Source organism: Canis aureus, chromosome 5, assembly GCF_053574225.1.
Source record: "Canis aureus isolate CA01 chromosome 5, VMU_Caureus_v.1.0, whole genome shotgun sequence".
NCBI lineage: Eukaryota > Metazoa > Chordata > Mammalia > Carnivora > Canidae > Canis > Canis aureus.
In genome coordinates, this window is record NC_135615.1 from 29,040,901 (window position 1) to 29,067,075 (window position 26,175).

General features: G+C 39.4%; 1 protein-coding gene across 1 annotated transcript in view; it reads left to right on the forward strand.

Moving 5' to 3' along the window:
* KIN (Kin17 DNA and RNA binding protein) overlaps positions 1 to 25,324 on the forward strand; it is a 37,977-nt gene extending 12,653 nt beyond the window's left edge. The window contains exons 5-13 of the mRNA XM_077897277.1: positions 1,187 to 1,368; positions 4,020 to 4,068; positions 5,089 to 5,146; positions 12,028 to 12,157; positions 15,015 to 15,065; positions 18,553 to 18,621; positions 19,725 to 19,824; positions 21,514 to 21,614; positions 24,991 to 25,324. Coding sequence (XP_077753403.1) covers positions 1,187 to 1,368; positions 4,020 to 4,068; positions 5,089 to 5,146; positions 12,028 to 12,157; positions 15,015 to 15,065; positions 18,553 to 18,621; positions 19,725 to 19,824; positions 21,514 to 21,614; positions 24,991 to 25,053 — 803 coding nt within the window. The 3' untranslated portion in view covers positions 25,054 to 25,324. The remainder of the gene's footprint in view (positions 1 to 1,186; positions 1,369 to 4,019; positions 4,069 to 5,088; positions 5,147 to 12,027; positions 12,158 to 15,014; positions 15,066 to 18,552; positions 18,622 to 19,724; positions 19,825 to 21,513; positions 21,615 to 24,990) is intronic.
* The last annotated feature ends 851 nt before the right edge of the window (positions 25,325 to 26,175 follow it).

Genomic DNA, 26,175 nt, shown 5'->3' on the forward strand with positions numbered 1-26,175 from the left:
GCGGGGAGAGAGAATTGTCATAGTTTCTGAGTAAATTTATGGAAACGAGGGTGAGTAGGGCAATTCAAAACAGGTGAGAATACATATAATCTTCTAGGATTGATTTTGTGTGTTACACATGATTATGAGTGGAATGGTTCTTTTGATTGGGCAGAGATGTATCACTGAAATTTCCTCTCATTTGGATTAAGATTTATTGTCAGTCCTTTCCCTCTCTTATCCCCATACTCATTTTACTTTCAGAAACTTTTGTTACAGGAGCTTTTTATTTTATTTTTTTTAAGATTGATTTATTTATTTTAGAGAGAGAGAGAGCGAGCCTGAGCAGTAGGGATCAAGAGGGAATCTCAAGCAGACTCCACACTGAGTGCAGAGCCTGATGGGGGCTCGATCTCATGACCCTGAGATCATGACCTGAGCTGATCAAGAAACCAAGAGTTGGACACTTAACCAACTGGGCCACCCAGGCGCCCCAAGGAGCCTTTTAAAAATTTGTTGCAGCTTTTTCCATTTCTGACCTTCATAGACTGAAGCTCAGGAGAAGAGAGAAGGAAATTTTGTGTCAGTGTATTTCTTATTCAGTGTGTTACTTTATTTCATTTTTTTAAAAAATTATTATTATTATTATTATTTAACATTTTATCTATCTATTCATGACAGAGAGAGAGAGAGAGATACAGGCAGAGGGAGAAGCAGGCTCCGCACAGGGAACCTGACACGGGACTTGATCCCAGGTCTCCAGGATCACACCCTGGGCCAAAGGCAGTGCTAAACCACTGGGCCACTGGGGCTGCCCAACTTTATTTCATTTTATGGGAAAAATTTCTACTTAGTTAAGTTAGTAGAATATCATGTACTCCTTGGATGTTAAATACTTAGCTAAATAATTACTAAGCAAGATAATACTTCTTCCATGTGTTTCTCTTGCTTAAATAGTTGACTTAACCTAGCTAGTTAAAAACAATACAATTTTTTTCTGTTTAAGGACATAAAATATTTTACTTAAAACCTAAATTTCATCAACCATGAATATGGAAAATTTGTATGTTGCATGAATGTGTGTTTTTGAATGTGTTTGAATGGGTGTATTTGAATGAATAAGCATATGATGCAGAGAGATAGAACACATTTCTATTTACTTTTAGTTTTGATTGAATACGAATTTGTCTTTTTTTTTTTTTTTAAGGCTTGTGCAAGGTGGATGAGACTCCAAAAGGCTGGTATATTCAGTATATAGACAGAGACCCAGAAACTATCCGCCGGCAGCTGGAACTAGAGAAAAAAAAGAAGCAGGACCTTGATGATGAGGAAAAAACAGCCAAATTTATTGAAGAACAAGTGAGAAGAGGACTGGAAGGGAAAGAACAGGTGGGTGACAATAACATTCCAGGAAGCGACAGAGAAAGGACTCAAGAAGCAAAATTTTTAAGTGTTGAATTGGGTTTTGTAGGTCTTATTCCTTAATTAAGAGAAGAAAAAACTGTGGCCAAGTATAAAAGCCCAGGTTTTGGAGTTGAGACAAACCTGGGTTTGTGTGCTAACTGATTGACTCATGATCTTGAAGAGTTTTATACTCTCCTAAACCTCAGTTTCTGTATCTCTGAGGCAGAAGCGATAGCTAATGGGGAAGACATAGCAGATCATACTCCGTGGCTGTAATGAATGTAGTGCTGGAGTTAAAAACAGCGTGAGAGCCTAGAGGGCCAGCATTTGCCCCAGCCTGGGGAGGGTATAGACTGCCTGAAGGTAGATACAACCTCTGGGCTCAAAGAATCAACCCACAAAACCCAGCAAATGGGGGAAAGAGAACATGGTTCAGGTGGTTCAGGTGTTAGCATAACTAGAGTAAGGCATTTATTTTAACAAATATTTATTGGGTTCCCCTTATGTACCAGGCCTTTTTCTAGACACTGGGGATAAGGCAGTAAACAAAAGGTAAAATCCCCCCAACTCATGGTATTTATGTATCAAAAATTATGTGTGTACAGGAAAACATAACTTAGTATATATGTAAAATTACTAGCCATTGAGTATTTTTTAAAACCTTATTGTGGTATAAGATACATGTGATAAAGTGTATGATGTGTGTTAATCTTAGGGTGACAGCTCAGTGAAATTTTACGTATGTACATGCATATGTAGATGAATGGATGGGTAATAGATGGACCAGGACCCTATGTAGTGACCACACAGATCAAGATATAGAAGTTTCTAGGGTCATAGTCATTCCTAACTAAATTCCTCATTCCCAAGAAGGAACCAACGTTCTAATGTACCACTGTTGATTATCTATTAGTGTGTTCTTGAACTTTGTAGAAATGTGATCCTATATTATACTCTCTATCTGGCTGCTTTAACTCAAACAGAACGTTCTTCATGTTCACTGCACCTATCTTCTTTCCTATCAGTGTTTAAGTCTTGTTTTAAATTGATATCTCCTGTTCCATTGTAGAAACATCAGACAGTTTATCCATTCTCCTGTTGAGAAACATGTGGCTTGTTTTCAGTTTTTGGCTATCATGAATACAGCTATTCTGATCATTAATGTACTTGTCTTATAGACGCTGTTTAGTACAGAGTGACGCAAGAGGTAGCAGGCAAGAGGAAAGTAAAGACCCATTTATTTAAGTTTTTTAAAAGATTTATTTATTTATTTATTCATTCATTCATTCATTCATTCATTCATGAGAGACACGGAGAGAGAGGGAGAGGCATAGGCAGAAGGAGGAGCAGGCTCCCTGTGGGGACACCAATGCAGGACTCAATCCTAGGAACCCGGGCTCACGACCTGAGCTGAAGGCAGACACTCAACCACTGAACCACCCAGGTGCCCCTAAGATACATTTATGAGTCAACTTATATACCATGTCAATTGATCTCCTTGATAAGTGGGTGGGTGCACATGTGTATCACGGTACTACTGTCATATGCGTGCATTCACACAGTCTTTTAGGAGATTTCTGTATTAAAATAAAAACAATGGTTAAACTGCTGTAATTGTCAAATTTAAACTCCTACCAAAGATTAAAAGCTTTTTATTCTTGAAATTTTCTCACCTTTTTAAAATATAAACCTCTATTTTCTGTAGAGGAAAAATGATGATTTCCTATTATGGAAGTAAAGAAGGATCACATCTTGTACAGAGGAAAGTGGTTTACTTTTTGGAATATTTTTGTTTTGTAACATTTTAGCTTAATTCCATTAAAATCTTCAAGTTAATTCGTACTTTTCAGGTGTGAATAGCATCTCCCCCTAAAAGGCAGGGGAAGTCCTGCTTATTAGTACTTCCTCATTCCACTCTTAGATATTATCAGTTTTTAAAAAGTAATATCATGTCTTTCGCCTTCCTTTGTGGGATCTTAATGGAGAAAAGAAGAGCTCAGTTGTTTCTCAAGAACATTTTTATTAGTAGAAACAATAATTAACATTTATCAAACACTATCACAGGCGTTATGCTAAATGCTTCTTTATATCCTCCTGTTTTACCCTTATGACACCTCTAAATATGCATATTATTCCTATTTTAAAGACAGAATAATTGAGGCCCAGGGAGAGCAGGAGATTGACAGGCGACAAAGGTAATGGTGTGCAGAGGTGACTGGGTTTTACATTCGGGTCTGAGTCTTAGGCTCTCGATCTTACACTAAACTATCCCCCCCACTATGGAAAGGTTTTGCTTTTTAAAGTAATCTTCTAGCTAAAATTCTTAAGGTTTATTGTTTTATGTTGTATCCTGTTTAAATTGTAGTAGATATAAAAATGTAGATAAACTTCTGCAGTGTAGTACAGAGAAGCTACTTTTTTCCCCTTTAGAATAATTCTCAGTTGAAGAATACTTACGACACATATAACTTTTTTAACTAGGATCTTAATCATTTTAGAACTGCATGTTGGAGCTGTCTTACAATATGGGTAGCAAGTCACAGTTTGGGATTATTGAATATTGTAAGTGCACTGTGAACCAAACCTTCATACTCTCTCTTTTTCTTTTTCTTTTTTTTTTTTTCTTTTTTTTTAAGGAGGCTCCTGTTTTTACAGAGTTAAGCAGAGAAAATGATGAAGAAAAAGGTAGCTTTACTTTTTTCTTCTTTTAATATGGATGATTTTGTATTAGCGCTACCAAAAATTAGCAACATGTTTGCGGACAAGACATGATCTGTCTGGATTGCATTGTTTTTACCACTTTATGAAAAGGTGATAATGAATCAGATAGGATGCCTTCAGCTACAAGTGAAAAAAACAAAAACACAACTAAAATCAGCCTAAATAGTATGTAAATAGTATGTAAATACTTTGCTGTAACAAGAGCCCCAGAGGTTGGGCGCCTCTGGATGCCATGGTATCCTGTCAACAGCTGAATGTGAGGTGGCTGCGGGCACTTTTGGCCATCGTATGCACACCCAGTATTGTCCAGAGGATGACGGGGGCAACTTTTCTGGAGTCCCCGGTGAGCAAGGAAACTTTTCCTATAAGACACTCCTCTGGCCTGCAGACTTCCTTTTGAATGTCACTGACCAGTCTGTATTAGCCTCCAGCTTACGAGCAGTCACTGGGAAAGGAAGTGAGATGATTTTGGTTGGTTTAGAGCAAAAGAACCTTACTGATTACCTCTAGAAGGCTCCCATCTCTTAATCCCATCACTTTGGCCATTAGGTTTTCAACATACGAATTTGAGGGGGATACGAACATTCATACCCTAGCATCCTCCAAGCCATATATGACAGGTATGAACACCTCAACAAAATTGCAATCCTGTCCCCTAGTAAGGGGAGAGGGGGCTATGGAGCCGGAAGTGGCCATGGCTGTCCCCTACAGGTCAATCATGTGTAGATCTTCCCAGCTCTGTGAGCATCCGCCCAGTATTCTTAACTGCAGAAATTTATCATCTCAGGATGGGAGCATTCCAGCTCTCATTTATTCAAAATGTCCATGAACTTCTATGTGGAGATATTGTGGTATCTTACTGTTAAGTTTTATAATTTTTCTGAAAAAAAAAATACTTGTGTGTGTGTGTATATATATGTATGTATGTATATGTATATATAATGAAATATGCATGCAAAAATGTATCATTTCTTTTTCTTCCAGTTACGTTTAATTTGAATAAAGGAGCATGTAGTTCAGCAGCAGCGTCATCCAAATCAAGGTGAGCTACATGGACAGACATCTTAGAACCTGAGAATTGTTGTGAAATGTTGATGACGACATTTTAAAAGCTGTGGTATGGTAAACAGTTTTTTTTCTTCTGGTTGCAATTTTCTTCTTTGTTTCGTTTTTGTTTGATGGTTGTTTTGTTTGTCAGCGACTGTTTGTTTGTTTTATTTCCTTACTTACCCACAATGGTATGATTCTTCTGAGGCCAGGCACATTTTGATTAAATGTTCCATGTGACAAGGTTTTACTTCTCTGTGAGCCCTTCTCCACAGATTGGTTCTCTCTGTGCTACTGCAGTGCTATTGATTTTTCTCTCACAGCCCACTTACCAAGTTTAAATATGAGCAGGTGTATACAGTTTTTGTTTTGCCTGGTACAGTATAAACACACCAATTAGCACTCAGTCATGGCTTCCCTGCTGCATGGTGTAGTAGCAGAACAGGGCTTGACAAAGTTTTTCTGGAAAAGGCAGCATAGTACATATTTCAGACGTTGTTGGCTATGTGTCTTGGTTGCAACCACTTGATTGAGGTCAGAGTGAGAAAGCAGCCATAGACAATATGTAAACAAATGAATGTGCTCTGTTCCAATAAAATCTCACATATAAATACAGGCAGGAGGCCGCATTTGGCCCTTGGGTTGGAGTTTGCCAAACCCTGGAATAGCCCATAGTCAGATGCTTCTATTCACTTTTCATGTTCTCTTCTCTTGCACTTCTTATATAGTCTTTCACTAAGTATTTATTCACTGTTTGTGATGTGCATTGTGTCTAGTTTGGTTATAGATATTAAAAAAAAAAAAGATATTCAGGAAGGTACCATCCTACTGGTACTTCCCAGCACCTACCAGAATTTAGGTTTGAGTTGGCCAATAATTGTTATTTTTCTTAGTATTTTGCATGTTTGTTAAAGACCTCAGTTTTCTTGGTTGATTTATAGGCTAGTGTTTCTTTGCACAACTGAATAAGTAGCCAGGAGAAGTGAAGGAAGTAGACAGAGTAGCCATGTATCACTGCTTTGGAATGGCTTGTCAGAGGTCTTCACTTTGATTGTTTCAGAATTGACACCTGCATTAGATGTCATGAAGGAAATGGTTAATTGGATTCCACATTTGGTATATTCTAAGAAAAAATTCTTTTTCAAAATCTTGGTGTGACATGGTCTGGAAGACAAATTCAAATATATCAAACCTTATGTGCTTCTTAGATCCATACATGTTTCTCACCATTCTCCTTTATTATTGTTATTCTGAAGTGTCTATCAATGTTAAAGTTGATCCCCTTGGCCCCCAAACTCGTCTCCCTTGTATTAGTTTTCTATGGTTGCTGTAACAAATTACCATAAACCAAGTGTCTTTTTTTTTTTTTAAAGATTTTATTTTATTTATTTGAGAGAGAGAGAGAGCAGAGTGAGAGAGAGCATAAGCAGGGAGAGGGGCAGAGGGGGAGGGAGAGGAAGACTCTCTGCTGAGCAGGGAGCCCGATATAGGGCTCAGTCTCAGGACCCTAAGATCATGACCTGAACCGAAGGCTAATACTTAACCAACTGAGCCGCCCAGGTGCCCCTAACCAAGTGTCTTGAAACAACAGAAATTTATTCTGTCTCTGAAGGCCAGAAGTCTGAAGTCAGTATCCCTGAGCTGACATCAAGCCATGTGCAGGGCTGCACGTCCTCTAGAGGCTCTGGGAGGATTCCATTCTTTGCCTCTTCCAAGCTCCTGGTGGGGCTGCTGGCATTCCTTAGCTTGTGGCTACAAACTTCAGTTTTCAAAAGCAGTGTCTTCAAATTTCTCTTTGCTTCCTCTTCACATCACCTTCTCTGTGTATCAAATCTGCCTGTTTCCCTCTTAAAAGGATGCGTGTGGTTGCATATAGATCATCTCATCTCAGAATCTATAACTTGGTCTCATTTGCAAAGACCCTTTTCCAGATAAGGTAACTTTTAGGAACTGAGAGGATGAGGACCTATTATCTCTGGGGTCTGCTAGTTAGTCTTCTATCCCCCTAAGCCAGCTCTGATGTTATTAGTAAAAATAGTTTTATTTGACCGACCAAGTTCTGTGACTTCAGTCTCAATATAATAACAGATAAGTAGTGTCACAGATAATACAGTGGAAAGACTCGTCTAAATTTTCTTTTTCTAAGATTATGGCCCACTTTTATACAGGCTCTATTTTCCTGTTGATTTATATAGCTCTTGTATATCTAAAACTCAGAATGAACGAAACGATCTAGATACCAAAAATGGATGCTTTAGATTATATTGAGGCACAAGGACAAGCCCTGCTTCTCCAGTTTTTGGACAAAGATTACCCAGTTTCCATTTCTGTTTTGGGCCTTCTCTTCTTTAATTGCAATAGGATCCACTCCAGTTATTACAAGCAGAACTCTAGGGCTGTTCTAGAAGCAAATGTTCCATTTCCAATCTGTTACTGTTCATTTCTTGTCTTGATTTTAGCCCCATCTTGCCCCTGTCTCAGTTAGTCACTCTCCAATAGAATCTTTGGGGAAGAGGGATGTTATTGTTAGAGCAGCTAGTGTAGGATTAAATATAACATACAGCTGGAACTCCTGGGTGGCTCAGTCGGTTAACTGTCCGACTCTTAAATTCAGCTCAGGTCATGACCTTGGGGTCATAAGATTGAACCCCGCATCAGCTTCCCCACTCAGGGATTCTGCTCGAGGGATTCTCCCTCTTCCTCTGCTTCTCCTTGCTGTGCGCCCATACGTGTAGAAGTGCTCTCTCTCTAAAAAAGAAAAAAATAATAATACTAAGATACAGCTGAAAAAAATTGACTATTTTGCATTTTACTTTTATGTTCATTATTGAGATTGATATTTAATTTTCTGCTCTTAAAATGATTTGTATGTTTTTTGTTTGTTTGTTTTTTTACTCTAGTATCTTTAGGATAGACTATCACTTCTTTTGAAAGCTTGGTAAAATACTGAGCTGATATCTTTTGCAGGTGAGGGTGTACTTTTTACTACTGATTCAGTTTCGTTATGGTCATTAGTTTATCCAACCTTACAATATAATTTTGATTATACAAATTTCAATAATTTATGTAATTTTGATTTTTCTAGAATGTCCTTTTTATCTAGGCTCTCAAATTTGATGTTTTACTAATCTTTTAGAATACCAACTTTTTGTTTTCTTGATATATCACTTCTTTGGTTCTGTCCTTCATAATTTCTTCTGTCAACATTTCTTCTATTCTTCCTTATTCATTTTAACTCTAATACAGTCTTGATACTGTGAGTAGAAGGATCTTTCTAAGTGTCAAGGCCTACCATGTCTGTCTTTCACCTGTAAGGGGTAACTTGTCATTTTTGTTCACGCTGCTGTGTGACCATTGTGATCTGGTGCCTCTCCCGCCACTTGCGCTCCAGCTATGCTAAATTATTTATGCTGTCCAAAGTGAGCTGTGGTGGCTCACCCTTCCTTGTCTTTACGTCTCCTGTCCTCCCCTGTCCTGTTCTGTCGTGAGATCCTGACAGGCTGTCTGTTCATATGTTTATCCCCTTGTCACACTGTGGACATTTGAGAATGCCAAATAAATTTTCTGTACAGGAAACTTTTTCTATTCAGTTTAGTTTTTTTGTGTGTGCTGAAATTTATGTAACAAAGTTTACCATTTCTACCATTCTTAAGTGGACAAGTCAGTGGGTGATAAGTAGCTTCCCATTGCTGTGCAGCTGTCACCATATCCATCTACAGGGCTTGCTCATTAGCCCATCATGCAGCTCTGTCCCCATTAAACACTTAATTCCCCATTTCCTGGTAGTCCCCAGCCCTCAGGAGCCCTTCTTCTAGTTTCTACCTCTCTGAATTGAATGATTCTAGTCTCCTCATAGGAAGGGAAGCATATAGCGATTGCCCTTTTGTGACTGGCTTCTTTCACTCACTTTAACGTCTTCAAGGTTCTTCCAAGGTTGCGGCATGTGTTGGAATGTCCTTCCTTTTCAGGGGTGAATAATATCCTGTTGTATGTATGTTCCACATTTGGTGGATCTCTTCATTGGTCAGTGGACGTTTTCAGTTATCCCCACCTCTGGGCAGTCATGAGCAGTGCTGCTCTGAACACAGTGGTACAGATGGCCTGTTTGGTCCCCGCTTTCAGTTCCCTGGGGTGTAGCCCCAGAAGTACCAATGCCAGATTGGGTGACTGCACTGCCTTCCTGTTTGCCACAGTGGCTGTGCCAGTTAGAGCACAGGAGTTCCAGCTTCTCCTTGTCCTTGCCAACACCTACTGCTTGCTGTCTTTTTTTTTATAAGAGCCATCCTCGCAGATGTGAAGTGGTATTTCTTTGTGGTTTCGATTTGTGTTTCCTTAGTGGTTAGTCATGTTAAGCATCTTTCCATGTGCTTTTTGGCTATTTAATGTCTTCTTTGGAGAAATGTCTTTTGCTTATTTTTCTTTAAAGATTTATTTTTATTTGAGCGAGAGAGAGAGAACAAGTGGGAGGGGCAGAGGGAGAAAGAGAGAGAATCTCAAGCAGAGTCTACCCTGAGCACAGAATGTGGTGTGGGGCTCGATCCCATGATTGTGATCTGAGCTGAAGCCAAGAGTTGGATGCCTCACTTTTGCTTATTTTTTAATTGGGTCGGTTGTTTGTTTGTCTTAAGATTTTATTTATTTATTAGAGAGAGAGCAAGAACAAAGGGAGGGGCAGAGGGAAAGAGAGAAGCAGACTCCCTACTCAGCAGGGAGCTTGATGCTGGGCTCGACCCCAGGACCCTGAGACCATGACCTGAGCCAAAGTCAGAACCGACTGAGCCACCTGGGTTGTTTGTTTTTTATGCAGCTTAGTCTTAAGAAAAGTATCTAATAGCCTTGAGTAAACTCATGTTTCTAGGGTGAGACAAATAGCGAACTACTGAAGTAATTTATTAAGGCATTCTAGGAACTCTTGTTGAAAAAATTCGAGGAATTAATGGAGAATGTGAAGAGAAAGCAGAAAAATAAGCAAATATTTTTCTAAAAAGTGGAGAAAAATCTTCAGAAAACAGTAGCAAGCTTTTCCTGCTGGTTTTAGTAGGAAGTAGTTGGTTTGCAAACATACAAGGAGGTAGTGGTGATCACTGGACCCCAAGTACCCACTCAGTCATCACTCCCCATTTGCTAGGGTTGTTACTCATCCCTCTTATATAGCGTAGTGTGGTTGATTGTGATCTGGAATTAGTTCTAAGTTTGGTAGATTCCTAGCTAAAAGTACTTTTCAATCTAAAGAATTTTCTTTTTAAACAGTAAATTGAAGAGTTCATCTCTATATGAACTTAATCCGTTCAGAACCAAATCTGTATTACTTACAGTTGTCATAAACCTGGGGGATTTGTGTGGTAACAGAGTCAGAACCTAGATATTCAGAGGATTGAATTATGTAAATTTCAGAAGGGCAGATGTAAAACCTTACCAGTTAGGTGAAGGAAGAATAGCCACTCTGAAGACCAAGTGGGGGAATTCTGACCTGTACCCCCCTTGTATAGAAAAGAAGTCAGGATTATAGTGATTCCAGGCTGAATGGGAATCCATAGAGTAATCTGGCTGCCAGTAAATCTAATGCTATCTTTAAGTGCCTTAAAAAAAAGTCCAAATAGGGGTGGCTCAGTCCGTTAAAAGCCTCTGACCGTGATATTGGAGAGATCAGGAGATTGAGCCCTGCATCTGGTTCTGTGCTGGGCGGAGAGCCTGCTTAAGATTCTCTCCCCCTCTCCCTCTGCCCCTGCTCCATCTTCCTCCATTCACGCTTTCTCTCTCTCTCAAAAAAAAAAAAGTCCCAAGTAGTAATTCCATTGTTTTTCTGTTAATCACATTTATTTCCTTGGTTATCTTCATGGTAGCTTCATGCATATATTTATCCTTTGTTCATCTTTTGCAAATATGATCATCTAAGTGATTATACTGATATTTATTTAGTCATCAAATATTAATTGAACATGTATTTTATGTGAGTCGCCAGATGACTCACTTTACAGGAAAAAATAAGTATATACAAATACGTACACATGATTATTTGTACAAATCATATATGTAAATGATTATAATAAGGTGGAATATGATACATACTACCAGGTGCTATGGCAGTTCAAACCCTCATGAAGGATGGATCTTAAAGAACTGGAACAAACAGGTAAATGCAGAGATCGTTCTAGGTATAAAAGAGGCACATGCAAATTTGCAAAGGCATGAAACCTGAAACATGGCATGGCTCAGTCAATAATAATTCTTTTTTTTTTTAATAATAATTCTTATTCAGAATGGCTGGTGTATATATATATATATATATATATAATGTTAGATAGCATTCTTGCGCCAGTGGTGACAATTGTATACCACGCTAAAAAAGTTAGAATTTACACTGTCAATTTTAGGCATTTGGGAGCAACCAGAAATTAAGTGACAATGTGAAATTGCTTTTGAAAAATAGAACTGACAGTAATGCGCTAGATTTCTTTGCAAACCTCTTATTTAATCCTTGCGGTTGAGCTCTGAGTTGGGTCACATTGTTATCCTCATTTATGGATGAGGAACTGAAGAAAAGTTAATCGCTCAAGGTCAGAAGCAGAAGTCTCCTTAAGCCCTGACCTACCTAACTAACCCTGAAGCCAGTGCTGTCAGCACCTTGCTGTACTGCTTGTAGTTGGCATGAGTGAGGGGGTGAGGAGAAGGGAGAGGGTGTTCAGGCAGGAAAGGTTCTATGTTCTTGCGGTGCTTAGGGACCTGCAAGGCATAAGGACGGGTCCTCTGTTGTTTCGACTAATCTGTTGTACATTAATCATGTAACAAATTTCATCTGTACTGTTATCCTGCACATTAGAAAGCCTTCTTCTGTGCATAGTTTTGGTTAATGAGCGTGACTCTTCTTTTTACCAGTTCCTTGGGACCGAGCGCATTGAATGCCATCGGGAATGCAGCATCAGTTAAACGAAAAGAATCTTCCCGGAGCTCGGCTCAGTCAAAAGAAAAGAAAAAAAAGAAATCTGCCCTCGACGAAATCATGGAGGTATAGTTTACGAGCTGCTTATCGACGTTTTAGCAGTTAGAGGAAAGGCATAATTCAACTAAGGAAAGTTAAATAGTCTCCTAGTGCTTGGATTAATGTAAAGTCAGAAAATGTATACAGACTAGGTTAGTGGGAGGGAGTCTGGATGCAGTTCCATCTGAGCAGAGTTGGAACCCCTTGTCACAGGTTTATTTTCCTTCCTTGAGTGCTGCCTTCAGAACTCTCCATGTGTTCATGGTCACAGACTTTGGTGGTCCATGAAGCTAGAAATGAAACCCTTGTTCCCCTTCTGTGGCTCTGTGAAATTGGCATCCTCCGTGGATTCCTCCCACCAACCTGTGCTCTCCTCTTGCCTCTGACTTCCACGGGCCACCTCCTAGCCAGCAAGAGGAAGGTGTGACGTATTTTGAATTTGACTTAACCTAATGGCTAAGCCTATATGATGAATCCTTGAAAATCTGTGATTTAGAATCGAGGACCATTCTTTGGCTCTAAATCTATGTACACATTAAGAGCAGTTCTAAATCTTCCTCTCTCTGTTTCCACACATAGCCTTATCATTTATGAAGTAAGTAGAAAGGATAAGGACAGGCAAAAAGAAATGGATATAAGAACTGACTTGTTTTTCCTGTAATATCATTTCCTCTAGTCTCCCCAACCCTCTCCTCATTTCTGAAGGGATAGAGACAGCTGTTTGGTGTTCCCCATTACTGGGTGCTCTTACAAGGCCGAGTGGTCTAACCCGTATAGAGTATAATATGAAATATGTACACTAGAAGGTATGGTCGCTCCATCACTGAGCAAATACTGAGTGGCTCTTCTGTGCCGGGCATTGTGTGAGGTCCCATGTTGTTGTAGCAGGGAGAAACCTATGTGTCACGGGGCTTTCAGTCTGGTAAGAGAGGTGTTCCCCAAACAAGTGAACCAGTGAGTAAGTTATTACAAAATGCCAAGTGCTAGGGGTACCTAAGGGCAGGCCATGGGGGATAGCTTGTGAAGAGGTACCAAGGCAGGAAAGGTCTTGAGTTCAGCATCTGAAGGAAAGATCCACATGGCTGGAGCATGGCGATCACAAGAGTAAATGCCATTTGCAGTTTGATAGAAAAGTAGAAACATCTTAGACGTCTCGATAGGCCATGACAGGGAGTCCCTGAATCTAATTCAAAGTAAAATGGGAAGCCAGATCTGCCCCCTACCTTTGTAAAACCTGCTAAATTTAGAATGTTCTTTGTTACTATTGGAAAGCTGGAGAAATTTAAATGGAATTTATTATCAACCAAAGGATCATGGTGGTTTGATCCATTGAAACTTGGTACTTAGGGTTCACTTAAGGCCTCTGAGAAAGAAAAAAGTGTAAAATAGCACCTCTCCCGCCAGACAGCACTCTTTTCTTTGGACACCCTTTTGCTTATATCTCATTATGTTTTTCTTGCCCTACATTCACAAGATTTATTATCCTTCTCAAACAGAGAAGCCCCTTTTTGCCCTCAGACTGTGCAAAATTAATTATAAGTGTGTTTTTACCACATGAAAATGTTGGCGGGTTTTCCAGCTTGTAACAGGCACATGGGGGGAAGCAGGGAGAGGGTGTTATAGCACTGGCATGTGGCCTTGCACGGTCAACTAAATAGAGGTTGCTCATGTTTATTTTCTTGATCAGTTGACATGCTTTATCATATAATTTTGTAAATCCAAGTGGGTGTGGGTTTTTTTTTTTTTTTAAGATTTTATTTATTTATTCATGAGAGACACACACAGAGGGAGAGGCCAGGCTCCATGCAGGGAGCCCGACGTGGGACTCGATCCCGGGTCTCCAGGGTCATGCCCTGGACCGAAGGCAGCGCTAAATCACTGAGCCACCCAGGCTGCCCGTGTGTGTTTTTTTTTTAAAGATTGGTTATTTATTTATTTATTTATTTATTTATTTATTTATTTATTTTTTATTTATTTTTATTGGAGTTCAATTTGCCAACATATAGCATAACACCCAGTGCTCATCCCATCAAGTGCCCCCCTCAGTGCCCGTCACCCAGTCACCCCACCCACCTCCCTTTCCACCACCCCTTGTTCGTTTCCCAGAGTAAGGAGTCTCTCATCCCCTCAAGTGCCCACCTTAGTGCCCGTCACCCAGTCATTCCACCCACCTCCCTTTCCACCACCCCTTCCTTGTTTGTTTCCCAGAGTTACGAGTCTCTCATGTTCTGTCTCCCTTTCTGATATTCCCCACTCATTTTTTCTCCGTTCCCCTTTATTCCCTTTCACTATTTTTTATATTCCCCCAAATGAATGAGACCATATAATGTTTGTCCTTCTCCGATTGACTTATTTCACTCAGCATCATACCCTCCAGTTCCATCCATGTTGAAGCAAATGGTGCGTATTCATCATTTCTAATGGCTAAGGAATATTCCATTGTATACATAAACCACATCTTCTTTATCCATTCATCTTTCGATGGACACCGAGGCTCCTTCCACAGTTTGGCTATTGTGGACATTGCTGCTAGAAACATCGGAGTGCAGGTATCCCGGCGTTTCATTGCATCTGTATAAAGATTTTATTTTTAAGTGGTCTCTACACTCAACGTGGAACTCAAACCCACAACCCCAAGATCAAGAGTCACACATTCTACCAACTGATCCAAATGTGTGCGCCCCTCCCCAAAGTGTTTTTTTTTTCTTTTAATCAAAAATTAATTGCAAAAAGTGTTTATTTGTATTTGTCAGAGCTTGTAAATTCCATGTATCTCTTTTTGAGGTATACGTTTTATGCTATTCTTTTGCTACATAGAATGGTATTTGAAATAATTGGAGGATTTTAAAGAGCGGATTCTATGAATGTCTTCTGTGTTCTACAGATTGAAGAGGAAAAGAAAAGAACTGCCCGAACAGACCACTGGCTACAGCCGGTAGGTACTCAGCTGGAGCTTCTTAAGTCCTGAATGCTTTTAAAAAAGTGAATAATGTAAAGAGCATTTGGGATAAATGACTGAGTTTCTCTAATATACTTAAATTGTATGGATATATAACTTTCATGACTTTTCTTTTTATCTGATCTTAACTGATCAGTTGCACCTGTATTGGAGAATTACTTCACCTTTACAGGCTGGTCAGATTTCTTGAGTTTAATGTCAGATTTGTTTGTGGACATCTTGAATTTAAGCCTGGAATTATTTCCAATTTTTGCCCTAAGACAAGGGTTGTGTTTTCAGAAATGGGACTGAAAGGTGAAATTGTGAATGTCAAAGTTAATTGTTTTCAACTTATAGCTTATTGAACTTGAAATCTCTCTTTAGGTACTTTGTCAAAAAAGCCAGTTTTAATTTTACAAACATCAAGTAAAGCTTTGTATTTTATCGTGTATTTATTATTGTTGTTATTCTAAGCTAATAATTTTAAAACAAAAAATTTTAAAAAGTATTACTTCTTGATGCTTTGTCTTGAACTTAGATGTAAAGTTTTCATAAGACGCTCAGGGTGTCTTCATTAAAGCTCCTGAAAGAAGCTGGTTTGATCAATAATAGGAGACTGAAAAGTAGTGAGAGTGTGTCATTTAGATCATTTTGATTCGGAAAGTAAGATTAATAATAACCTTGAAGGTCAAGAAGTCCCACATTCTCAATCACATTTTCATTGTCCTGCTTCTTCTAAGCTTGAAAATAATTTTGCTTCCATATCTTAGTTTGTGGTCTTCTACATGGGAGGCATTTCTTTCCTGAAAGAACTTTCCTGAAACCGCAAGTTGGCATCCCCTGAGACTCTATTATGTTGTAAAAAAAAAAAAAAAGAAAAAGTTAAAAATTCCCAGGTTTTGAGGGACTGAGCACAATTTCTGGAGCTTGCTTTCCAGCGTAGATTACATTTGCTGTTTCCTGTGTACCTTTTTGGCCACGACAGTTTTATGCCTGAGCTCAGTGTATCCCAAACTTCCTGTACATTTGCTTTTTGTTGCTGGCGGCACCAGCTAGGTCAAGGTGGGGGGCCTTGTCGCACATTCCTTACGCCCAGGTAAATGCAGAGTCGTTTAGAGTCTGTGATGTTCCAGAAAACCCATGGCCATGAGAAGGATCAGGAAGCAAGTTAGCTAATGTGAAAATACTTGCTGTGTTAAATAGGGAATGAGTCCTCTTATGTCAATCCTATAAGGTAATTCCTGTTATAATTCCCATTTTATAGGTAAGAAAAGAGGCATAAAGCATTTGAGTAATTTCCTGAAGGCCATAAGTAAGCACTGAGTCAGGATCTCCCTGGCAATCTGATTCTGTAAGGTTGTGATTTCAACTGGTCAACAGTACTGCTTCCTGGAATGTGTCAGGCCCCCTGATTCCCCATCTCTGAGTACAGATTTAGTCAAGATTAGTAAAGGGGGGGTCTGAAGGGAGGAAACCACCCATGTTTTGTTTTGTTTTCTCCATTCCAGTAGCTAGGATTTGAAATTTTTTTTTAAGATTTTATTTATTTATTTCAGAGAGAGAGAGTGCACAAGCAGGGGGAGGGGCAGAGGGAGAAGCAGGCTCCCTGCTGAGCAGAGAACCCAATGCAGGGCCCCATCCCAGGACCCCAATATCATGATGTGAGCTGAAGGCAGATGCTTCACTGACTGAGCCCCACAGGAGCACAGGAGTCCCACTTAGCATTGAATATTAATAGTTTGATTATTGTTTATGAAAGTGTAATCAAGAATTTTGCTGAAAGCAGTCATTCTTACCATAGAGAAATTCACAAATTCTTAGAAAAGTGTTTTTTCCAGGTTAGATATTTTACTACTTTTACTATCCAGTCTCCTGTAGTGAAATGCATATTTTCACCATCCTCCTGGGTGATTCTGATGTGCCCTTCATTGGTTTAAAGGAAAAAGAAAACCAAAAGAAAAAAAGAAAGAAAGAAATCATTACAAGTTTTAATTAGTCCAAAAATTTTCTTCCCACTGATAATACTTTCAGTTATGTTCTATGTTTGATAATTCTCTCATAATAAATTATTCCTGTTTTTTTTCCTGGTTCCCTTCTACAGTGTATTACAGTAAAAGTGAGGATCATCCAACAGTTGCTCTGATGACCCTGTGTGTCACTTACGTTGAAATGGTCAATATGTTTTTTTTTTTTTTAATGGTCAATATGTTTGTTAAAATAACCAGCAGTCCACACAGATAGATTGGAGAGCTTTATGTTTAAACTCAGAAAAGAAATACTTTGAACAGATCTATTGCATGAGCTAGTGTCAGTAAGCCCAATGATATAATGAGTTAGCTCCAAATAATGAGCATGTACCCATGAGGGCCTTTGAGAAACTTAGCCCGGAAATACTCTGGCTAAATCAGAGAAGCTGTTTGGCATTAGTTGGCTTCATTTAGAAAGTCTTAGATTATTGGGCAACCCCTCTTGGGTCACCCCCCTTTTTAGGAGCTTAGTACTATCACTCAGTAAATTTTGCTTTGTTATCACTTAATAAATCTTGCTTTGCTGCCCAGTAGGGGGAAAAAAAAAACAAAACCTTAGATTCTTAGAGACTTAAGAATAAGACCATTCACGTTTTCTCTTAAATACGTTTTTCTGCTATAATATATCCTCCCCCCAAATCCTTACTGAATTTTGATTCATAATATTTTTAGACTGGCTTACTGTGACCATCTAGTACCTCTGTTACATTCACTTGAAGTAACAAATACAGAATCACTACAGTGACTGTAGCATTAAGTCGGGATTGAATTTTCATGATCAGCCGTTAGCTCGTCTAAATCAGGAAAATGATGATAAAGAACCAAACTCAGAATGCATTAATATGAAATAAGCCCAGATTTCTCTCCCATTTGAGAATTAGATGTTCAGAAGAACGATACTTTTAGCCGAAGCTAATCTGGGAAAATCCAGTCTGTATCAAAAATTCAGAGTAACATAATGAGAAAAGAACATTGTGGAAAATGTCATGCGTGAGCTCAAAGACTCAGTTCCTTGCGATTCCCAGTGAGACTTGCCATCGAGTTTTTATCAGCAGCGAACACCAGCAGTGTAATATCTTCGGCCCTTTTCACTTCCTTGAATGAAGAGAGAGAAAGAAGTTATTTGTGAAAGACATGGATTCATAGGGTCGAGATTGGCAAATAAAAGTCCTAGATTTCAAGAGACCTTCAGTGTCGAAATCAGCCTTGAGGCAGGCACTGTCTTCCCTCTTGGTAGTCATGTTGAATAAAGGGAGAAAGAAGAAATAAAAGATCACTACGGGAATGCTCTGCCTAATCAGGAAGGCTTAGAACTCCAGAATTTTCTATTTAGCAGAGCAGTTTACGTTTTGGCCGTGATTCTTGGTGAACGTGATTTAAAGCGAAGGGGTAAACCCGAAAAGATGATTTAGGTCTTTTCCTTTCATCTTTATTTTCTCGTTGTTGTTATTTTCTAGGAAATCATCGTGAAAATTATAACCAAAAAACTTGGAGAGAAATATCATAAGAAAAAGGGTGTTGTTAAGGTAAGGACGGGAGGCTGGGAATGGAATTTGTGAAGAGCTGGTGGCTCGCGGAGTCAAGCCACTTTGGTGTCCCTGAAAAATCAAATCCTCAGGGCGGGAGACTTGTGTCTGAGGTGCCCGATGGTTCATGAAAGGAAAGTGAATTCATAATTGTTGGGAAAATGATTCATTTCACAACAACATAGTTTATATTTAATTTTGGTGCTTCCTTACTGGAGCAAACAGTATGTATGAAATCCCAATGGTGCAGCTTAAACTCGCTCACTCACTGTGATGCCTTGCCAGTCAGTGAGACGCAGCCTCTTTGTTAACCATGGGGAGTATGATTAAGTCCCCAGAGTTCCAAGGACGACTCCCTTGTTGTGTTTTGCCTGAGAGACTTCTAGCTGCCCTAGGATTTTAAAATTTAAAAATCTACGCTCCAGTCCTCACTGCCATTCCTAAATCATTCCATTCCGGCGCCCGGCATTGTGCATGCACAAATGCCCTTCTGTTGTACTTGAAGCTCGGCATTCTTCCTCTCACTGTATTTGCTGAAGTTGTATTGTAAGATCACCAACCAGTCTTTTTATTCTTTACAGATGAAAACCTTTGCTAAGTCTTGAATTGAATTCTTTATTAGGAAGCATAGAATCACTATATCGTATACCCGAAACTAATAGAACACTGTGTATTAACCCTGCTGGAATTTAAATTTAAAAACATAATAAGGGGATCCCTGGGTGGCTCAGTGGTTTGGCGCCTGCCTTTGGCCCAGGGCGCCATCCTGGAGTCCCGGGATCGAGTCCCGCGTCGGGCTCCTGGCATGAAGCCTGCTTCTCCCTCTGCCTGTGTCTCTGCCTCTCTCTCTATGTCTATCATGAATAAATAAATAAATAAATCTTAAAAAAAATAAAATAAAAATGTAATACATTTTTTTTTAAATTAAAAAGCACAGAATGAGAAGTCGTATATGGAATCTATAAAATAGTGTCATTTATAGCAGGAGTTGCTCTTACCTTTTGACTGGAATTTCATTTGTTTTCATCTTAACCTATTTCTGTCCTTTGAAATTTGTGTGCACTTATTTCTGCTATTATAAAAGTGTTGATTTCACATGACAGGAAGTAATTGACAAATATACAGCTGTTGTAAAGATGATTGACTCTGGAGACAAGCTGAAACTTGACCAGACTCATTTAGAAACAGTAATTCCAGCACCAGGTAAATCTTTTTGCAGACCATTTAATGTCTATGCTATTAAAATTGGTGATTCCATCCTTAAAACCAGGGTTTCTCAACACTACCTAACAGTTATAGACATGGATTTCCTTTCTAGAAATTTGTAGGTGCCAGTAGAACTGATGTGCTTCATTTCAGGCGACACGATAGTTTACCAGTCCTCTGTGAAAGCTCTTTTGTGGCGTGAATAAATTTCCCCTTCCTGGAATCCTTTTTTTTTTTTCCTGAAGCAAAACACAAACTCATAAGGAAAAAAATATCAGTCATACTCTGGTTGTTATTAATATATTTCTTTGGCTACCTAAGATGGTAAAATCAAATTCAGTATTGTTTTGCTTTTTCTCTTCCTTAATTGTCTTTATCATTTAAGTACTTCTAAATATCTAGTATGAATGCTACCTTGTTTAGGTGGTTTGCCTCTGACCTGAAGCCTTCATAACGGTATCATCGCTGGCACTAGTGGTAGTGTTAGTCTGTGTAAAACTTCCACTTATCAGATCCTTTATTCTTTCCTCCTAAAATAAAACTCATTTTATGGCTTAAAAAAAAAATTTGTTTTCAGCTTTAGTGAGATATAATTGACATTCAAAAAGCTGCACTTGTATAAAGTATACAGTTTGATCAGTTTTAACCCATGAATACTCTTGCAAAACCATCCCTACGATGGAGCTTACCAGTGTACCCATCACCTCCCTCCCCCTCCCAGTGTTATCACTGCCCTTTATCATCCTTCCTTGCCACCCCTCCACTCTTGCCTCCCATGTCCCCCGGGGCAACCACTTGTGTACTTTCCATCACTATAGAAAAGTTTGTATCTGTCTAGAATTTTATATGAATGAAATCATACCCTGTGTCCTGATTTTTGGCCTGGCATCTTTCATTAAGCGCAATTATTTTGGATCCCTGCATGTTGTCACGTCATGTGTAGCTTCTTTCTGTTGTGAAGTAGGGTTTCACTGTATGGATGTACCACTTTTCATTTAGTCACCTTTTGATAGACACTTCAGTTGGTTACAGTTTTTTGACTGTTACAAGTAAAACTTCCAAGAACATTCACACACAAGTCTTTATATGGACATAGGGTTTCTTTTCTATGGGGAAAATACTTAGAATGGCTCACTCAAGGCAGGATATGTTTGACTTTTTATGAAACTGCCAAACCATCCTGTGATTTTTAAAAAGAGGCAAAGTGAGGCGCCTGGGTAGCTCAATCGGTTAAGTGTCTGACTCTTGATTTTGGCTCAGGTCATGATCTCAGGGTCCTGAGATCAAGCCCTGCATCAGGCTCCATGCTTAAGATTTTCCATCTCCCTCTGCCACTCTCCCCTCTCCCCTCTGCTCACACACCTCTCTCTCTCTCTTTAAAAAAAAAAAAAAAGCCAAAGTAAGCTAATTTTTCTTTTCTGATTATTTCTGGACCCTAAGTACCTTCTACTCATTGCAACCTAAGGCTAAAATGTATCCCTTTGACAAGTGAAAAAAACATGAGGATTCCTATAACATTACAGTCCCAAAGGCACCTACAGACTCTCCTTTAGAATATTAGAGTTCTAAAAGGATTAAGGACTTTTAAGAGGGTGTCATTCAGTGTAACTGCACTTTGCTGTAACAAGGTAGAAGAAAAAAGTGAACATTTCTTTGCGTTCAGTGTGATATTCTCTTCTACTGCAGGAAAAAGAATTCTTGTTTTAAATGGAGGCTACAGAGGAAATGAAGGCACCTTAGAATCCATCAATGAGAAGACTTTCTCAGCTACAATAATCATTGAAACTGTACGTACATTTACACAAAGAATTTCTAAATGCTTTAAAAAGATGCCATAGGTCCTTTTCATTGGGTTGGTCTTTGTTTTATTTTAGAGTCTGGGTTTTTTTGTTTGTCTTCTCTCCTATATGGAAATCTGTAAGCTTAGTTTCTGTAATGACTCTGCCCTTGTAAAGTATTTCGTTTCCGGATTTCCAAAGAAATGCATGTGTGCCTTAGTCCACGCGAGCTGCTGTAACAGAATGCCATAGACTGGGTGGCTTAGAAGCAAATCTGGTTTTCACAGGTCTGAGGGCTGGAAGTCCCAAGAACAAGGCACTGGCAGATTTAGTGTCTGCTGAGGGCCTGCTTCCTGGCTCCTGTGTCCTCACATGATGGAAGCGACAAAGGAGCTCTCCGGGGTCTTTATAAGGGCACCAGTACATTCATGCGGGCCCCACCCCCACAACCCCATCACTCCCCAAAGGCCCCACCACCAAATACGGTCCCATTGGGCGTTAGGTGACAGCCATGAATTCTATGGGGGTGGGGGGAACGGACGACACACTCAGTCTACAACAATATTCATTGTGTAAAACCTGAAAAGGTCAATTGAATACAAATAACTTTAAAAATTTCCCATAATCCCCTGGCCAGATAACTCCCTTTAGTATTTTGACCTGTTCCTTTCCAGTCTGTATTTTATAAAATTGTATGCGGTATGTTCAGTTTCATATCTCAACTTTTTTCCTCACATGTAATATAAAACTCAATCTGGCATGAGTGGGGATTATAGAGGCAGAATTAATGGAGGAAGAGCCCTTATTTTGAAGAGTCCTTCCCTTCTTTCATAAAGGGCTAAAGGTAGTGGAGTCAATAAAGTAATTTAAGGAAATCTGATGTGCAAGTGCTTGCTGCAGAGCGGATGGCTCACGGACAGGTCTGCGAGTGTGGCCTGAAGTGTCTTCTGGGGGGAGGAAGGGCCTGAAATGGGCTTTCCCCCAACCATATAATGCATTTTGAAACTTCAAACAATGGTGCTGTGACTCTTAATGAAATCCCTTTTTACATCCAGTGCAGTAAGTTAGCACTTGGGGGGATAATAGGCCCTCAGAGAGTCTGAGGACCCTCCTGAGCCCTCTCTAGAACTTAGAGTAACTGCCCAATTTCATGTGTGGTGTTGTAGGCACCTAAACCCATATTGGACTACGTTTGGAAAAATCATGTAGGTCGTTATCTGAGAGAAACCACATTTAAATAAATTGAGCGTTTTTTTTCTGTCCCTGACAACAAGAACTTAAAAACTGTCACTAACTAACATAAACTATAAGAGAAGGAAAGGAAGGGGCATCTCCTGGTACTGAGAAATTTACTAGTCTAATTAAATTAATAGATTGAGGTTCTTTTTTAATTAAAACTCAGTTTTTCTCTCTGTCTCAGTCAGTATAACGTCATGGAAAATCTCATATTTCCTTGGCAAAATGATTCTCCTGCACTTTGTATACTCTCCAGTTTAGATCCTGCTTCAATCCATGCTTTCATCTCAGGCAATGCAAAACGGCTAATCAGCACGGAGGACATTCTAGGCTCCGTCCAGATCCCTTTGGGTCGCAGTCTGGTTTTCGCGGGCCCATTCTTTGCTCCCTCGCTGTGACCCGAGCTGCTCCTTCCTGAGCTTGCATGCCGTACAGAGCTGAACTGAGGCAGGAGCTAGGAGGACACCCACATAACAGGCCTGCTTGCCTGCAAAGCAGCGTGTACTTTTAAGAGATCCACCTGCTTCTTTACTTTTCTTTCACACCTTCCCCCCAATTTAAAAATAATCTGTTTGCATTTGTGTGTCCACTTAGCTGTGTCCCCACAGTTCCTTTACATCATTGCCATGAAACACATGAACTTTCCAAATGATTTCTCCCACTAGTTTATCATTTCTGGTGTCTAAAATGTGGCATCAGTATCAAAATATTTGAAATTTACTCATTTAATAAGCAGATTTTTAAATATTCCACAAATTTTTTAAAAACAGTCTAAGCCTTTTACCTTAGCTGTTTGCCTAATTAACCAAATGACTGGCTCCCTTATTCCCCAGCTTTGTATTCTTACCAGAAAAGCGTACTTGTCCACAGGCCTTTACACTTGGTAACAAAAGATCCAACCCGAGTCATGCTTTATCTGGGAACTTACTTCCTTTAAACACAGTCATTATTACATATTAAAGGAGAGCATTTTAAAAAGGATTATGAAGGAGAGGTATGATCCTCAATAAAAAGTTAAAATCTCACTTCAAGGTGAGAGTCCTCGTCATCATCATTTTATATTTTGCAAGAGAGAGGACCAGCTTTCAAATTTTAACCAGAATATTTAATAAGAGCCAAGAATTATTGAGCTCCTACTCCTTTTATACTCCAGATATTATTCTAACTTCATTGACTCATTATATTTCCCAGCAGCCCAGTAACTGAGATCCTATTATTATTCCCCTCAAGGGATGGTGGGGCACCAAAGGGTCGAGTCACTGGCTGAGGATGGTGTTTGAACTCAGTCAGTCTGGGCTCGGGCCACATTCTTGCCTCTGTGCTCCCAGGTGGTGTCCACTTCTGTGACAGCTGTTCTTTCCCAATGTCCAGATTTCCCCTTTTCTCTTCTTTTAAATACGAACAGAAAAAGCAAATATGTTTAAAGTTGGGCTCATTTTCTGTAAGAAAGACCAGCCGAATTGTCAAAGCTCAACTATAAACACATTTGAATGGGAGTATCTGAATTGCTTAAAATAATATTTGCTGTTGAAAAAGAAACTCCCAAATGGCACAAACACACAACAGAATTTAACTTCTCATTCTAAAATCCAAAATGGGTGTTCTTGATCAGGGACTAGCTCTTCTCTGAGGAGTGGTTTGTGAGCCTGGCCAGGATCTTTCCAGCTCGTGTCTCCATCACCTTCAGCAAGTGGCTATTACAATTGCCATGTTCATGTGCTTCAGATGGGCCCCGGGGATTGTGGCAGGCTGTGTGTGAGGACAGCATGGCCTGGGCCTGGAGGTGGCGTGCGTCACTTCTGTTCAACTCTGTGGCTGGAGCTCCATCCTGTGACCACATCTCACCACACGGGGAAGCAGGGACAATGTCCAGTGAGCAGGGGACATGCCCAACAGCTAGCAGGTCCCAGCTGCAACATGTCGTGATAACACATTTCACATGTCCCGAAGAAGTCATGGCACTTCTTAATGACTATGCCATAGAATATTTTAAAATTCATACTCCTACAAAATGTTGGCTACCCTAATGGTATTAGAGGGAGGGGTATGGAAAAGGCATAGATGGATCTTTAAGGGTAGTGTCATTTTCTTGTCTTTTAAGTACTTGTGTATTTTTAATCTTTTTTTCCCCATTTGTTTTAACTTGTAGGGCCCTTTAAAAGGACGCAGAGTTGAAGGAATTCAATACGAAGACATTTCTAAACTTGCCTGAGTTTGAAAATCTTTTAACACATTAAAATCCTAAAACATCAAATTGGTGTTCACCAAGGCATTATGAGACTCTACTGTGTTAGGGTGTTTCTTTTGTATAAAGCAAATGGATTTATTTAAATATTACTGTATAGTTGTTCAGCAAAGCTTATAGCAAAATCTAATTATGTCTCACGAAGTATCAGAACAATGTAATTTTGTTCGTGTTTTGTTTCCTTTGTAATATTTCCTTAATGATTTTTTAATCTTCATTAAAAGAATGTTATTGAAAACTGTTTTATATAAGATGATTTAGAACCCTGCAGTTAAAGGAAATTCTTCATATACTCTATATTTTCTGTAGTAAAGTGGTAAAGTTGAACTATAAATATAATTACACTTTTTAAAGTCAGACTATAAATAGAGTCACAGCTTTATTGAGATCGAGCTCACACACCATATAACTTTGCCCATTTAAAGTGTACAATTCAGCGGGTTTTAGTGTATTTATGGAGTTGGGAACCCGTACCCTCCACTGTTTAATTTTAGAACATTGTCGTCACTGCAGAAAGACACCTGTGCTCATGGTCACTCTCTGTCCTCCCTCAGCCCCTGGCACCCACTAGTTTACTTCTGGTTTCCATGATTTTCCTGTTCTGGGCATTTCACATCAGTGGAATTGTACAACCTATCGTCTTTTTATGATGAACTTCTTTCATGCAGCATCATGCTTTCTAGGACCATCCACATCCGGGCACAGATCAGTACTTCCTCCTCTTCCCTGCTGCACCGTAGTCTACCATATGGGTAGGCCACACTTTTAAAATCCATCTGTCAGTTGATGGGCATTCTGGCTGTTTCTGCTTTGGCCTATTGTGAGCAATGCTGCTATCTGAACTTTCATGTACCAGGTCTTCTGTGGACATACGTTTTCAGCGCCTGGGGATGGAGTTGCTGAGGTTTCCTGTAACTCATGATACCATGTTTAACATTTTGAGCAGTCCATTTTACAATCCCATCAACAATATGAAACTATACACTTTTAAATTATAGAGCCAAAGGGATGCCAAAGAAAGGAAATGCACCTCATAGTTGGATTATGAAAAAGAATTTAAAAAAATAAATGTACAGTTCACATGACAAA